Consider the following 16588-nt stretch of genomic DNA (forward strand, 5'->3'; position numbering starts at 1 on the left):
AAGATCCCACATAGCACAGAGCAGTTAAGCCCACGTACCACAACTACTGAGCCCACCTGCCCTAGAGCCGGTGCTCCGCTGCAAAAGAAGCCAGCCCCTGCTTGCAGCAACTAGAGGAAGCCTGAGTGCAGCAGTGAATACCCACCCCAGCTAAAAAATAAAATAAATCTTTTTTAAAAATGCACATCTCCCCCATCACCCTACCCACTACCCTGATTTAATTTCTTCCTCGCATTTACCATCACTGATAACCTGTTATAAATGTAACATTTGATGTCCTGTTCACCATGGAGTTTTTGCATTAATTTAGATTTTTTAATGTTGTATCAAAATATAATTTATATTTATTACCAAGTGCTGGGTGTGCCCGTCTGCATTTTGCATCCAAAGAGATTGCCTCACTGGCCTTCACCCTCACTCTGGCCCTGGTATTCCATCTCCCTCAGCTGAGAAGAAAGCTGCATGATGAGACCCTTTGTTTTGTCTACTGCAGCACATCTAGCGATCAGAAGAGGCCTGGGCAGATAGGAGATGCTCAATAAATGACTGTTAAATGAATGAAGGAAAGGAAAAGGACATTAGCAAATAACCTACAAATATGGGCAACTTGCAAAGGGAGAGCTTCAGGAGACCTGGGGTGCGTACTTGGGGAGAACAGAACATTTTAAAAAGATGCTTTGTTAAGAAAAATAGTTGCCACCCACCTCAGTTCTTGGCTCCCCCAGTGCCTATCACATTGAAAGATCTCTAAACGAGGCTTCTCACCACTTCCATCTTCCTGAGGAAATTTAACTTAATTGAGGTCAGGTTGCTACCACCACCACCACCATACACCCACCCTTTCCTCTTCCTACCTTGAGAGGAAACAGCACAGAATTCTGGACACTGAAGAAACAGACTTAGCAAAAAGCTGCTGAAACCTAAAATATGTGATTTTATCCTACTTTACAACTTTTTCAGAAGTAATTATCCTATTAAATCTATCAGTGGAAACTCATCCCTTAACTGCTCTCATTCAAAAAAAAGGAAGGAAACTCATTTAGCTAGCAGCAGCAGTTTTCAATATTTTGAACCCAGTGGTTTTGGTTTTATACTTTGTTGCCAAAGGTCCCTGGTTTAAACTGATCTCAAAAAAAGAAATATAGATAGATATAGCTCCAGACGTCTGTCTCTTTGTGGTGTCTCTGTCTCTCTTTTTGGCTCTATCTCTGGGTCATTCTATCTCTCTACATACATAGGTACATACATAGTGTTCTGAAACCATGTGGGACCTGTTTATTACCTACTGGAGACTAGGTCACTTATAAAGGACTAAATGAGTTAAAACATCTAAAGCATTAGAACAGTATCTGAAATTAGTAATCACTTAATAGATACATCCCGTTGCTATCAGTAGTGTGTAACACATCACTTTGCCTCCTGGAGCAAACACTGACTGGTGTCTCCCTGGAGCAACCCTTACTCTTTACGGTGCCATTTCTCACTTTGCTAGGGGTTCTGGCTGGGACACAGCGCTCCAGGGGTCTCTCGTGTTTCTGCATGTCTTCTGAACAGAGGCATTGGCTTGATATTTTGTTCCAGACTATCTCGTCAAGGATGTATGTAGCAACCCCCCTTGGAAGACAGAGACAACGTCTCCCTCCAGAGCAGAAGGGCAGGATTGTTTGCTGTCTAGTGTCATAAAGTCTCCCTCTGAGGCAAAGCTTGGTCAGGTTTACACAGAGACTGCTATAAAAGATTGGGAGCTTCCCAGGTTCAGGGTTTTTTTTATGGCTTTGATGCAAACCCTTTGTCTGCACAGCATCACATACACACACCTTTGCGTTGCCCCTGGGACTTGAGGGGTATGGAGAAATGATGTAAAAATGAAGCATTAGCGCACTTCCCTGATGGTAGAGTGGCTAAGGATCGTCTTGCCAATGCAGGGGAGACGGGTTCTGTCTCCGGTCTGGAAAGATCCCATGTGCCACGGAGCAACTGAGCCTGTGCACCACAACCAAGAGCCCTGAAGTCACAACTACTGAGCCTGCACGCTCTAGGGCCTGAGAGCCGCAACAGATGAGCCCCTGTGCAGCAACTACTGAAACCCATGAGCACTCGAGCCTGTGCTCTGCAACGAGAGAAGCCACTGCAATGAGAAGCCCATGCACCGCAGCAAAAGCAGCCCATGCCCTCTGCAACTAGAGGAAGCCCACGAGCAGCGATGAAGACTCAGTACAACCGAAAATAAGAATAGATAATTTTTTTCATTTTAAAAATCAATCAGTAACCACTTGTGAGGCTATAAGAGGGGCCCTTTGACTCTGTGCAGGAGAGTTGACATAATAACAGGTCTGACTAATATCCTTAGAAAGGCCTGCTGGCAAGATTGGCTTTGGCAGTTGTATAGGAACTTGGTTTCAGGGAGAGTTTCCACCATCCCTGAGTTGATAAGAATGGAGCAGGGCCTAAACCGTTTGTACAAACAATGTGATTCACACAGGACATCTACTTCCCTTCAAAGAGTCTGGAACTTTGGTCCACGCCACACAGAGGCTCACACATGATCAACCCTAGTGAAACCCTGGAGGCCAGGCTGTCATGAGTTTCTCTGGCGGGCCACACTCCCTGTATATTGTCATGGCTCCCAGCTAGGGGAATTAAGGAGGTCCTAGGTAACTCTTGCCAGCCTGAGCCTGCCCTGGCGCTTCATTCCCACATGACCTTTCCCTTTGCAGATTTTGCTCTGTCTCCTTTCATTGTGATAGATCAGAGTGGTGAGATACTATATGTGGGAACCTGTGAAGCTTCCTACCGAATCAGGGGGCCTCAGGGTGGTCTTGGGTACCCCTGACATGGTCTCTTACCCCAGAATCTCATGTCTTCTCTCAGCATCCATGAGATTATGGCAGGCTGACTTGTTACTTTGAAGTAAGGGAAGACATTTCACAGTTCTTGCTAGAGCCATCTCCTTATCTGTCTAGGAACACATGGCTCTGTGTGTGTGTGTGTGTGTGTGTGTGTCTGTGTGTCTGTGTGTCTGTGTGTAGGGGTGAATCTCAGGTCTAGGACACCTCAGGTATTATACCCCTGTCTTACCATGGAGTTATTAGGGGCAGACATCTGATCTAAACTAGTCCAAGCAGAAAAGAAGACTCTTTCTTCCCCTCTGGCCATAGACCAAGAAAGACCATAACTCATGGCAGACACCTTGAAACCATGAGAGCTAACACAGAGAAAGTGGGGTTCATAAATTGGGCCTTGATGATTCTGCTGGGGGTATCCAAAGCAGCTGTTTTGGAAGCCAGCTTGCCCCTGGATTATGTTAAGATACTTGAGTCAATACATTCCTTTTATTGCTTAAGAGAGATGGTATCAGGAGTCCTAACTGACACAGATCATGGCTGCTCCCAGAAAATGTCTCTAGTCTAGCGCAGAGAACCAAGCCTCACCAGGACAGCATCCTTCTTTAGGGACCCTGAGAGTAACTCCATGTATACAATCAGTCTTTTGGTAGTCAACAATTTAAAAGTGCAGAGTAGCAGATAGGAACTGCAGCTGGTACCATTTCAGGTAATTTCCAGCCTAGAGATGGCTCATGGCAGAGGGGCACATAGAAGACCTGAACCTCCACTTGAAGTGATGAGGTAACCATAGAAACGTGAACTAAAGCCCCAGCTGCAAGGACAGGAAGAGGAGGTGTTTGACTTGGCGCGGGGGAGTAGGGGGAATTCTGGGTCACTCTCAGATCTGTGCCCAGTGATAGGGATGCTGTTTATACCACACTTCCTGGCTCTACTTTTCCCGAGCTAGCGGTGCATGTGCAAACTTGGCCTCTACTTCCTCTCCTTGCACACTTTGGGGAGAAGCATTCGCGTGACACAAATAAACATTTTGCTTTGGTACCAGAACCCAAGTGACAAAGATCAAACATCTTTCCAAAGAAAAGACTGGTGCAAAGGACGTTTCAATTCATGACTGTATTGACATAATATTATAAATGGTAACACATTTGAGACTATTGAGGTATAAACCTTTTCTGATTGAACATACTAAACGTTCAATCCATGTGTTGAATTTATTAACACAGAATCTATAATGTACAAAATAAATAGGGAACCCAATAGAACATATTATGTTACAAATTTACTGCTACTTATAACATGCTGTTTAACTCTGTTCAGATAAAACAGCAAATATATATATACATATTTGGTATAAGTCACAGATACAGAATTTGTACCAGTCTCACAGAATTAATTCTATCCAAACTGAAAATTTTACTACATTTTCTAGCAGATGCAACAGAAATTAATCACTTGAAAATAATCTCTGCCCCCATTCTCATATTCTATTTTCTCCCTGTTGTTTAGTCAGTCGCTCAGTCATGTCTGACTCTCTTGCCAACCCATGGACTGTAGTCTGCCCAACTCCTCTGTCCATGGGATTTCCCAGGAAAGAATACTGGAGTGGGTTGCCATCTCCTTCTCCAGGGGATCTTCCCAAACCAGGGATCGAACCACGTCTCCTGCATTGGCAGGTGGGTTCTTTACCACTGAGCCCCCAAAGAAGCCCCAAAGTAGGCTTCTCCCTAGCACCTAATATATTGTGTATGCACTTCTTCATCATTTGTCTGTCTCCCCACTAGACTGTAAATGCCCTGAGGGCAAAGCCTTGGTCTGATTCAGTGCTACATGCCCAGCACCTAGAATTTAACATACAATAGATACCCAATAAATAAGTACTGAATGAATGAATGAACTTAAAACAGGCACACATTGAGCTAATATAAAAAACTGGATTCCACAACCTCATTTCACACATTGGCCCTACACGATAGGTCCTTTCTTCACACCTAACTCCTCCCTGACTCTGTGGGATAAGCCAATACCCTGGAGTTGCCCAGACCCTCGGTAACACTGGGTTTGGGCACCATGACGATTGCCATCCACTGTATACCCCCAGGTTGGTTTTTCCCAGAGGACAGACTTGCACAGGTTGTGGGTGTGCAACTGAAGTGAAGAGTTTAACAGGGAGAAGGAGGCTTATTCCAACATCCCCCTGAATTGCTGTGCATGCTGTTCCAGCTTCTTGGCTTCAGCCTGGAGGTGCTGCAGGGCGGCGGGGCTGGGGTGCTGGAGCACGGCTTGCTTGGTGGCCAGCGCTAAGTCCTTGAGCAGGCTGCAGAGGCAGCTGCTGCCTCTCAGGATCTCATTGCGCACGTCCCGCTCCTGGGTCTCCCGGCACAGCCTGTCCACCAGCTTCTGCCCGACCGTGATGACCAGCTTGCTCTGCGTGATGAAGGTCTCGGGGGGTTGGCTGTTCTGGAGGCTGCTGTTCAGCACGCCGATGGCTTTGAAGAGCGCCCCAAAATAGAGGCGGCAATGTTCAGAAAGGCGAATTTTCTTCTCAGGATTCTGCTGACTCAAAGGCCGGGGGACCAGGGAGCTGGAATTCTAGAGAAGGGGAAGAAGATGACAGATTAGAGAGATGCGAGCAACAGGCTGTGACTGTCTCTCTTCTCCTGTTTTTGCTTAATTTGCAGACTTTTTATAAGAAAAAGTATAGTTTTGTTTGGGAAGCTCCATGTGCAGGTGTAACATTCTGCCTAACAAATTAATGTTAATTCAAAGCATGTTGTGTTGTTTAGTTGCTAAATCCTGTCCAACTCTTTTGTGACCCAAAGGACTGTAGCCCGCCAGGCTCCTCTGTCCATGGGATTCTCCAGGCAAGAATACTGGAGTAGGTTGCCATTTCCTCCTCCAGGAAATCTTCCCGACCCAGGGATCAAATCCTGGGTCCTTGCCATCTCATTGACAAGGAGGTTCTTTACTGCTGAGCCACCAGGGAAATCCTTTTTAAAGCTTCCTTATAAATATAATCTTATATATTGTGTTATATATAATCATTCATATTAGATATACATAAAATTATATTCAATCCTCTCAACAAACAATTACAAACCCATTCTAAGAAACTTACTGACAATGACTAAATTTATACCTTTTTTTAAAAGTTTTTTCTTTTTATGTTGATCCTTTTTTAATGTTTTTATTGAATTTGTTACAATATTGCTTCTGCTTTACATTTTGTTTTTTTTTTTACTTCCAGGCATGTGGGAACTTAGCTCCCAAACCACACCCCTTGCACTGGAAGGCAACGTCTTAACCACTGGACCACAGCCAAGTCCCCTAAATTTATAAATTTTAAAAAATGCAGGAGAGTTGATGGTGAGCAATTTTAAAATTTTAAATTGAGTAATTTTAAAATTTACTCAAAGAATAGGTTTTAAAGCATTACAAAAAAATCCTTCCTAATTCCAGTATAAGAGGTAAACTTGAATTCCCCCAAATTTCCAAAAGAAATCAAAATATACTGACCTATTTGCTTCAAGATTAAAATATTTATCTTACTTGCTAGTTAAAGTTTCATTTAGAATTTTACTTTCGTTAATTTTATTTTCTGCAATGTGGCGCCAAAGCCTATTCACTAGTGAAAGATTCTCAGCATCAAATTTAGTGTCAGCCACCCCAGGTAACAATCAAAATCCCCTTTGTTAGGTGATAGGTGAGGAGACTGAGTATCCCGGAAGAGAAGAGGTCACCTAGGGTCACTCAATTAGCAAAATAAAGATTGGAGGGCTGGACTTCCCCGGCAGTCCAGTGGTTAAGACTCACATTCCCAATGGAGGGACCCAGGCTTAAATCCCTGGTCAGGGAGCTAGATCCCACATGCCACAACTAAGACGTGGTGCAGCCAAATATATAAATAAATACTGAAAAAAAGCTCTGGAGCTCTAAGCCAAGTCAGCAAGCCTAAAATTCTCATTCTTTGTTAAACTACACCCTTTTATCAATCTAAGATCTCAAAACTCACAGCTCAGAAGCACTCAGACTGTGTTATGGTCTGACTGTGTCTCCCTAAAATTTGTATCATGAAATTCTAACCCCTCAAGGGAAAGGTATTAGGAGATGGAGCCTTTGGGAGGTGGTGACTAGAATTAGGGCTTCCCCGGTGGTTCATGGCCCCCAGAGTGGGGGATTAGTGCTCTTATAAGGGTCATGTGAGAGCTTGCTTCCCACCTGTGTCCTTTGCCAGGTCCGAAGCCTGGGAGGGATCTCTCACCAGAACCTGACCATGCTGGCATCCTGACCTTAGACTCCTAGTCTACAGGACAGTGAGACATAAATTTCTCTTATTTGCAAGCCACCCAGACTACTGTACTTTGTTGTAGCAGCACACACAAGGACAAGGGATGAAGAAAAGATCGGAGTGTTAGCTGTGGTAGACTCTTGGAGGGGCAGGAAGCATGAGAAGAATGCATCAGAGGCTAGAAATGAGAAGCAACCATCTGGGGAATTGGAATGTTGGCATCTTAGCTTGAGGGTATTACCTGTAGGTAAACAAACAATGTGCTGCCTTTTATCCTGGGGTGTTGGAAATCTCTGGAGGTATTTTTGGTTGTCACACTGATGAGGGAGCACCACAGGATGCCAGCAGTCAGGGGACTAGGGATGCTGAATGGTTCATCCCACATGACGGAGAATTGTCTGCCCAATGGTCAGTGGTCCCTCTACCCACACTAAGAAGTAGTCAGTCTAAAGCAGGATATTTCCAAGTGTCCTTGGACCACTGCACCAGTAGCACCTGAGAACTTATTAGAAAAGAAAATTCTCAGGCCCTACCCTAGACTTACTGCATCCTGAACACTGGGGTGGGACCCAGTTCTCTGGGTTTTAACAAGCCCTATAGGAAACTGTGACACACTCTCAAATTTGAGAATTGCTAGTCCAAGACAGACTTCATGTTGAATAAAATAGCATGACTTTTAGCAATGTGACAGGCCACTAAGTTTGGGGTTTGGATTCGCAGAACGAACCATCAGGAGGCCTGGGTTATTATCCTAGCTGGCCTCTGAAAAGGCAACGATCTTATCCATATCACTGAATAACTCTGACCCTCCTTGCCTACCCTGATCCCCCAGCTGGAAAGTTGAGTGGGTTCACTGGTTCCCAGGCTTCAGTTATGCAAAGAAAACCTTCACACGCTGTGAAGTTTCTACCTTCCTCTTGACTTCAGTTGGCTTCATCTTTATCTTTAAACGATCGTTTTTACTTAAAACTGTTTAAATTGGTAAATGGAAAACTAGTATCATTTGCCAGCAATAGGAGGTGGCCAATTAAAATTAAGCACAATGATAATATCTTTGATTTAACAAAGAACATAAAAAAAATAAATAAATTAAATAAATTAAAAAGAACATCATACGTCAAAGAGGTACTGAAGGTACACAAGCCTCAAACCAAAATGGTTTTTCTGTTGTAATCAGAAACATTAAAAGAGAATGTCAGACCGATAAACGGATAGAAGGTAGATTAAGTGAAGACACAATGAGAAGACGATCATGTACAAGCCAGGGAAAGAGGTGCCTCAGAAGAAACGAACCTTGATTTTGGATTTCTAGCCTCCAGAATTGTGAGAAAATAAATTTCTATTGTTTAAGCCAAAGGGCAGGGGCGGGGGGAGGCGGGGGGGAATGAAAAGAATGTTAGGCCATATGACTTAATGCCAGGTCATTGATAAACTTGCAGAGGACCTAGAATTATTTCACTAATGGTCAAAGGACCATGTTCCACACTTGGGGGCTCACTGGGCTAGTTCATCTCCAGGGTTCCTTCTACTGTAAATAAGGAAGAACTATCACAAAACCAAGTCTCGTCCCATATGGGTCAGGGCTGTGATGTTGAATTATTCAAGCAGATGTCTCCGGGGATAAAGCGTTTCAGTCAATTAGAAGGGTTGGAGAGTTAGTCAGCATCATCACTTACCTGTGTTTCTAAGTCGCTGTTTTCATCCGACCTTTGTTCCAAGATGGGCTTTTCTCTCTCTTCCAGGCAAGGCAACTTCTGAAATATAAAATCCCTTCAAATTACCAACCAAAATGGTCTTTACCTACTGCATAGCTGTTTAATCCACTTTAAAACTTGAGCATTCCTCTTTATGCTTTTGTTGAGGTTCTGCCTATGATACCTTTTGCCAACAAAGGAGATTTTAGCAGGTTAAGAGTTGAATTTTGCCTGTCAACACAGCCTAACAGAAGGACACAGAGTTTAACCGGAAATGAAAAATATCTAAATGTCCAGTTTCTCCGGAATGTCTTAAAGCTCTTGCACCACCAGGCATGTCAGCAGAAAACCCCAAGACTGGGGCCAAAAGCACCAAGTTATCCTGTGACACAGCCCCTGTTACCTGCTGCATCTCCTGCAACTTGCAATTCTTGAACTAAAGGTGTCTAACTATAGTGTCTCATCTCATGGAGGAAAAGTATTTCTAAGAGTAACTAGAGGTCTGGAGGCTGCTAGGACCATGGACAATTTGGAAGAGTGTTTATACTTCCTCTTATGTTCCTAAGAAGCACACTGACAATGACTCAGTTTATAACTTTCCAAAGTGCAAGGAAACTTGATGGTGAGACTAAAAATTTTGCTCAAAGAACAGGTTTCAGAAGGTGTTCAGAATCCATTCTTATCCTGGCATCAGAGGGAAGCCCTAAAGCCTAAAATGTCCAAATAGACATCCTGTTTGTCTTGATATTAAAACATCATCTTTCTTCTTACTAAGATCTCATGCAGAATTCTACCTTCATGATTTTTATTTTCTGGAAAATGGAACTCATGCCTCCCCAAAGATGAAATAGTAGATTCTCAGCATCTAACTTATGGGTGACCACTCCAGATAAAAATGGAAAGCCCCCTTATATTGTATTAATACCACGTGGAACTCTGAACTCACCTGTTCACAAACATTTGTCCTGTTCTTCTCTAGTAGTTCAGGAGAGTGTTTGCTTTCTTTTTGCTTATGAAAAGGAGTGTTCCTTTGATAGGATTCAATCTCCCTTTTGGGAAGCTGGATGGATTTGGCAAGCTTAAACTCTGCACTTGGGGTCAATTGCACGGGATCTTCCTTTTCACAGTTCGGCTTGAAAAGGAGCCTCCCATTGGCAATGATGATGGAGGCGAACCTCTTGACGTCTTCTGGAACCATCCGTGCCACCTGAACAAATCTCTCCAGGTCATCCGGGCTGTTCTGGATTTTGTCGGTCACAAGGACTTCCAGGGACCAATCGCAGCTCTCCAGCCTTTCCTTTGTTTCAAGCAGGATTTGGTAGGAGTTGGAGATCGTCTGTAGCTGATCCCTAATTCTGGCCTGAAGGTTACTGTTGGTGAGGTTGCAGGTGGTTCCACAGACTCCTTGGGCAAAATCCAGGAATTCTCTCAAGGATTCCTCTGTGCGGTCAGCGGCCCTGCGGATTGCATCGATGTTGGCCTCCAGAGAGTCCCTGAACCTCCACTTCCTACTGACAAAGAGCATCAGGCCCCCGACGGAGTTGGCCACCTTGTGCTGCAGAACTGTGACCGTCTCTCTGGCCAGGTCCAGGTCCAAGGGGAGCTCTCTGGCTGACTCCTCTGAGAAGGAGCTGGACGAAGAGTCAGTGGATGTGGAGGAGCAGGAGGAAAGAATGCTGGCTCTACTGTCAGAGCTGGACACAGAAGAGCTGTCTGGTTCAGGGGACAGCGATGCTGCCTGGCTGGAAAACCATGAGGAGTTATGGTCCAAGGAATTCTCTGAAGGCATGTTGGCTTTTCCCAGCTCTTTCCCAGACTGAGGGTCCCTCGGCCTTGCTTTAGGGATGTCGTAAATATTCGGCTTGGTGTTCTGCTGCTCCACTCGGGGGATCAGAAAACTTGAAGGAACCTTGTAGCTGACACCTTCATCCAAAGGGAATGCACCCTTGGCTAGTGGAAAGCTATAAGAAGGAATTTCTGGAAGGCTGAATTTTTTCTGCATGGGCATGTTTTTCTGTGGGTGTGGACTGGGAGTCCCTGCTCTGCTGCTCGGAGGGCTGTGGAAGCTGGACATACACCTGGGGAGGGCATGGTGCCCCGATTTTTCCACAGAGCTACTTGGAGATGCATTTCTTACATCAGCCTTTTCCAGAGACACTGGCGTGTCATAAACCCATTCTGATTTCTGAGGGCTTGGCAATGTGTTGCAGCCACCCCTCCTTAAGGCGATGCTTGATGTCGGGGGAATATTCTGCCTCTGTGAAGAACCACACAAAGTCACCCATTATTTAGTTTAAGGAAAAGACAGTATGAGCGACTCGGGGGATTCATGTGTATTACACTGAGGAGCCACCAAGCGCTGGGCACTGTGCATCTTGAAAGCCTGATGGTCACTCCTCTGCTCAAGTTTCTGCAGTGGCTTCCCACTTCCGCCACCACTCAAGCCCTTCACAGTCTGGCTCCAGCCTCCTTTTGAGTCTCCTCACTCTCTGCCTCTGCCACCACACCTGGCACTCCCCTCCTTCAAGGTCCAGCGACTCAGGCTGCTTACCTTTCTCTGAACCCAAAATGCTCTCCTGCACAGCTATGTTTAATTCTGTCCAAGCTGGTTCCTCTGTTCTCAGTGTCCACTCAACCCCTTGCTTTCCATCTAACAAACTCCTGTGCATCCCACATGACACTGCTGAGAAGCCACCTCGGGCATGAGTGCGTACTTGCTGAGTCACTTCAGTCATGTCCCACTCTCGGCGACCCCATGGACTGTAGACCACCAGGCTCCTCTGTCCATGGGACTCTCCAGGCAAGAATACTGGAGTGGGTTGCCATGCCCTCCTCCAGGGGACCTTCCTGACCCAGGGAGAGAATGTCTCCCTCATCGGCAGGTGAGTTCTTTATCACTAGCGCCACCTGGAGAGCCCACCTTGGGCATAGGTGTATTTATTGTATGCAAGTGACAGAATCCATTGATAAGCATAGATTACAGATCTCAAGTTAAGTCACCTCCCCTCCATACAAATAAAAACCTACCTCAATGCAACATGTCTCCAAGGTAGATTGCAAGAAGCATTTATCTCAAGTTTCCTGCGCTCTTGCTCTGTGCCAAGCCCTGTACTAGGTCCTTCGCAGGGATTATGTCAATTCTCACAGTAAGTTTGTAAAAAGAAACGGAGGCGTACGGAAGTCAAAGGATTTATCTAGACCACATGACTTGTCTGGTTCCTGAACACCGTTGCAGTTACAAGTTTTGCCTCCAGTAAAGTAAATTCTGCTATGAGGGATTTGAGTTCCTAATTTTGACCAAGCAAACAACATTTCCCCGAGGCGGTTCAGGTTTGCACAGTCTCAGATCTCAGTGCTGATCATACTTACATTTGTTTGGCTGGCCAGGGGACCCAGTGCTGCCTTTTGGGGGCTGGGGGGGATATCATATAGCTGCTGCGTGCCTGGCTCCTAGGAAAAGACCACGAAGCAGGTCAACTTGGAATTTTCCTTCCTGGTGACTGCACATCACAAACCATCTCAACGTGAAAACACAAATCACTGAAGCCTTTGGAGCTTTCAGTCATGATGGTTTTATGGCTCAAGTGTGTGCTGTTCTGAATACATTTTCAACAATGGGCTCTGTGTTTTTTAAAAAAAGCACCTTCTCAATCAAAATGGGGACAAACTATAGAGAAAATTAGCTGCAGTTGTCTGAGTTAAAAACAGCAGTTCATTTCCTTCTGTGAGTTCACCTTAAGATTGAATTAAAGAAGATTAAATGTAAGATTGGAATTTACTGTCTTTTTTCTTTCTTGTTTTTCCCAGAAGAAAATTTCCTGTGTTTATAACTCATGTATTAATCCTGCAAATATTTACTAAGTGCCTACTAATGACTAGCCACTGAACTAAGTGACATATGGACACCCAGTAATGAGCAAAAGACATGGCACCTCAAGAGATAATAGACATTTGTGGGGGAGGTACAACAATTAGGAAATACATATATTAGGATGTGAAAAATAGGTTCCATATTCCAAGGTAAAGTGAAAGAGCACCAGAACAGGTTTTGCAAAGAAAGAGAAACGAAGCTGAAATTTGGAGAGGATTTTTGTTTTGGGCTTTTTTTTTTTTTTTTGGCCACACATCATGACTTGTGGGATCTTATTTCCCCGACCAGGGATTGAACCCGGGCCCTCAGCAGTGAGAGTCCTAATCACTGGAGAGACTCAGGCCATGAGTCTCCTCCGAGTCTCCTCCTTTCACTTTATAGGCAGGGGGAAGTTTGGTACTGCCTGCTCAGAGCATTAAATCCCTCCACCGAGACTTCTTACTACCTGGGAGCAACCAGGAAGTCACCGAACCAGCCTGAATTTTTATTTTGACTGAAGCTGTGGCTCTCAGCCCTGGCTGAGCCTGAGAACCAACTGGGAGCTTTAACATTCCTACTGCTCAGGGCCCACCCTAGATCTCAAACCTGAGTCTCTGGGCATGGTTCCAGGAAGCAGGTGTGGCTGAAGCACCCAGGCCATTCCCCTGTGCTTGGTGGGCAGGGGAGAGCATGGTCATGGGGCAGTTCTCATGGGCTAAGAAGTAAGTGAAGTTGTTTTCTGATTATAGGAAGTATGTCTTACAAAACTGATGTACCAGTTACATTCAAATAAGGTAAAAAAAAAAAAAAAACAACTCTAAAATTTCCTCCCCCAGAGATAATCAGTGTTAAGATAACCAACAATAATGTTAAGACTATGATGAATATCCTTTGTGTTACTATTACTTTTTAAAAAGTGCAGATATGTGTATATAGGTGTGTGTATATATTGTTGTGTTAGTCACTCAATCGTGTCCGACTCTTCGTGACCCTATGGACTGTAGCCGACCAGGCTTCTCTGTCCATGGGATTCCCCAGGCTAGAAAACTGGAGTGGGTTGCCAACCCTTTCTCCAGTGTGTATATATGCATGGATATAAAGTATTACAAATGTGAAGTAAAAAAATTTTAAATATTCAAAATTCAAATAGTAGTAATATTCTTCTGAGCATGTCTGGGTTCCCTGGGCACAAAGCTGGTTTCTAAGCGGTGATGGGTCCCTTGGAGTCAGAACTGAAGCTCCAAAGATCTCTCAATGGTAAAACTGAAATGGAAGGTCAGCAAGACGCTGAGAGCCAACAGTTTAGATGGAGAAACGGGGGCGGAGCAGGGCCATGGATGAGGCTCACCTTCAGGGTTGGTGGGCACCGGTTCTGAGCAGGCACGTCGTACACCTGGCAAGCGAGGGCTGGTAATGAGGTCCGAGCAGGTCTGGGAATCATGAAGACAGCCTTGGGGAGAAAAAAAAGAACAGAGGGAAAGAAATGTTACCACCGCATCCATGGACCATGAAACAGCAAAGGCACCACTAACATGCCAGGACATTCTCTGGGCACCTCTCATTGGAGACCCTTTGCTCTGAGACTGGAGACAGCAGGACTCTGGTGGAGGGCAGTCTTCCTCACCATGTGGATCAGCCTCATCTGGGAAGTGGGTTGGAAATGCAGATTTCTGGGCCCCATGTGCATTGCACAGAATCTCTGAGTCTTGATGGAGAGCCTGGGAATCTGCAGTATCGTCAGGGCCCCCAGGTGATTCTGATGTTCTCAGAATTCTATTTATGGAGCTGACTTTGTGGGTCACACTTGCCCAAGAGACAACCTACAGCCTTTGATGGGACTTTCCTTGGTTTGGAATTGTAGGTGGAAAGAAGCCAGTTCAGAAATGCCCATTGTTTCTTGGAAAATGTAGATGGGAACTAAGGAACATTTTTTGAGAAACATGGTTTTGAAAGGTTTAGGGGACAGAAGGAAACTCTAGTTCAAGAACTAGACAGTCTATAAGCAATTTAAACCTAAAAGCAGATTTCATCAGGAAATCTGATCTTTTTACTTGAAATACAAAAGATTACCCTTTCTGAATTTAAACCAAAATCAAATACTTACTTTATATGGTCTTTTTTTTTTTTAAAGAGAGGCAATGTATTATAATAAGGAAGTTGGAATAAAAAGTAAAACAAAGCTCAAGATCGTGGTTACCCTGGGGGGAAGTGGCTGGGAGAGGTGGGAGGGGGCTTCTGGGTTGTTGGTTTCATTGTTTCTGGATTCGGATACTAGTGACTGAACTGTGCACTCTGAGGATCTAGAGGTTAAACTTCAGTAAAACATTAATAGATAGTAAGAGCCACAGAGCCAGGTGAACTAGATCAAGAACACGCCAAGGGCCCTGTTTTGGGTGTTGACAGGCCAGGGGTGTGGACAGACACAGACACAACAAGGAAACTTTAGTCTCTGGTGTTCATCAGGATATGACCTTGGATGGGCCTTTCACCTCCCAGGGAATCAATTTCCTCATTTGTAAAATGAAGAGTTGTTCTCATCTAAAGAGGTCTCTTTTTCTCTCAGATCTACAGAGGTCTCTTCCAGCTAGAAAGATGCAGAGTCCCTGATGAGGACAACTTGAGACAAGGGACATATTTTCACCTTCTTGGTTTTTAATTTTTGGTTAACATAAATCTAGAGATGCTCAACCTGAGTATAAAGGGAATCTCTGAAACGGGTCCCCCGGGCCGTGCGCCGAGCCTGTGAACTGCCCATTGGAAAACAGCTCAAAGCTAGTGGCTGGGCTTGCTTAGTTTTACCAACGTCTGCTTCTGCTCAGAATGCTATTTTTTCAGCGGTCTCAGACTCAAAGCTCACCACTGGATTACCCAAGTGGGGAGGAGATGCCTGCCTTCTGTGGATTGGAAGATTCTTAAGTTATTATAATCTTGCATCCTTCTAGCTCCTTCCTTCCTGTAGTAGAGGAAGAAGCAGATTACTCAGAATCACCAAAGGCTACAGTTTGAGGTGAACTCAGAAATGATAAGATGGTTGGATGGCATCACTGACTCAATGGACATGAGTTTGAGCAAGCTCCAGGAGTTGGTGATGGACAGGGAAGCCTGACATGCTGCAGTCCATGGGGTTGCAAAGAGTCAGACCCGACTGCGTGACTGAACTGAACCGAACCCTCCCTTGATACAAAGCAAGAAAGAGAAGTCTAGAGGGGTGCTGTGGTGTCTCCAGTCACCCAGCATGGCCGTGGCTGCTGCAGAAACCAAGTGAACCTGGATTCCTGATTTCTAAGCTGCAGATGATATTGCTTGGTTTAAAAGACCCTCAAGCACAGAGAAGGCAATGAAAAAGGGAATGGGGAGAGGGCCAAAATATAGATAGGGCAGTGATGGAGGGAACTTAGGCAGGAATAAAAGGCAGGAAAGTTCCCCAGGTGTTTTACTGGGGCCACCTCAAGACCTGCTTGAGTGGTGAGGAGCCCCTGGCTTCTGAAATCCCCTTCAGTGGCTGTGGTTTCTGCCATCGCCACAGCCTGCACCAGTGAGGTCTCCACGCTTCATGTCAAGGATAAATCTTACAGCTAATGCCCTGACCCTTTTCTGAGTTGGAATGGTCAACTCATCTCTCTTTTTATACCAACATCAGTCTAGAAGTTGACAGTGAGCCCATGGTTATGTTGGATCTGGTCATTTCATTCATTCCACAAATGTCTATGGAGCATCTCACAGGAGCCTGGCATGGTCCTGGGGGTTCAGAATCCCCAGCAAACTGCAGACTTTGCACCTGCTGTGCTTTTAGGGGGCAGGGAAAATGACCTTAGATTTAAACAAAATTTTTTTATTGGAGTATAATTGCTTTACAATGTTGTTAGTTTCTGCTGTACAACAACATGAATCAGCTATATATATATACATATAT

The 16588-nt window shown here is 44.8% G+C and overlaps 1 protein-coding gene across 2 annotated transcripts in view; it reads right to left on the reverse strand.

The window, feature by feature from the left end:
• Window positions 1–3940: 3940 nt before the first annotated feature.
• Window positions 3941–16588, reverse strand: part of CASS4 (Cas scaffold protein family member 4) — a 35300-nt gene continuing 22652 nt past the window's right edge. For both annotated transcript variants that reach the window (XM_027977022.2, XM_042229942.2), the window contains exons 3-7: window positions 14024–14125; window positions 12195–12275; window positions 9772–11082; window positions 8808–8885; window positions 3941–5435 (exon numbers count right to left, since the gene is read on the reverse strand). In XM_027977022.2, coding sequence (XP_027832823.1) covers window positions 5025–5435; window positions 8808–8885; window positions 9772–11082; window positions 12195–12275; window positions 14024–14125 — 1983 coding nt within the window. In that variant the 3' untranslated portion in view covers window positions 3941–5024. The remainder of the gene's footprint in view (window positions 5436–8807; window positions 8886–9771; window positions 11083–12194; window positions 12276–14023; window positions 14126–16588) is intronic.

The sequence above is a fragment of the Ovis aries genome, chromosome 13 (assembly GCF_016772045.2).
Source record: "Ovis aries strain OAR_USU_Benz2616 breed Rambouillet chromosome 13, ARS-UI_Ramb_v3.0, whole genome shotgun sequence".
Classification (NCBI taxonomy): Eukaryota; Metazoa; Chordata; class Mammalia; order Artiodactyla; family Bovidae; genus Ovis; species Ovis aries.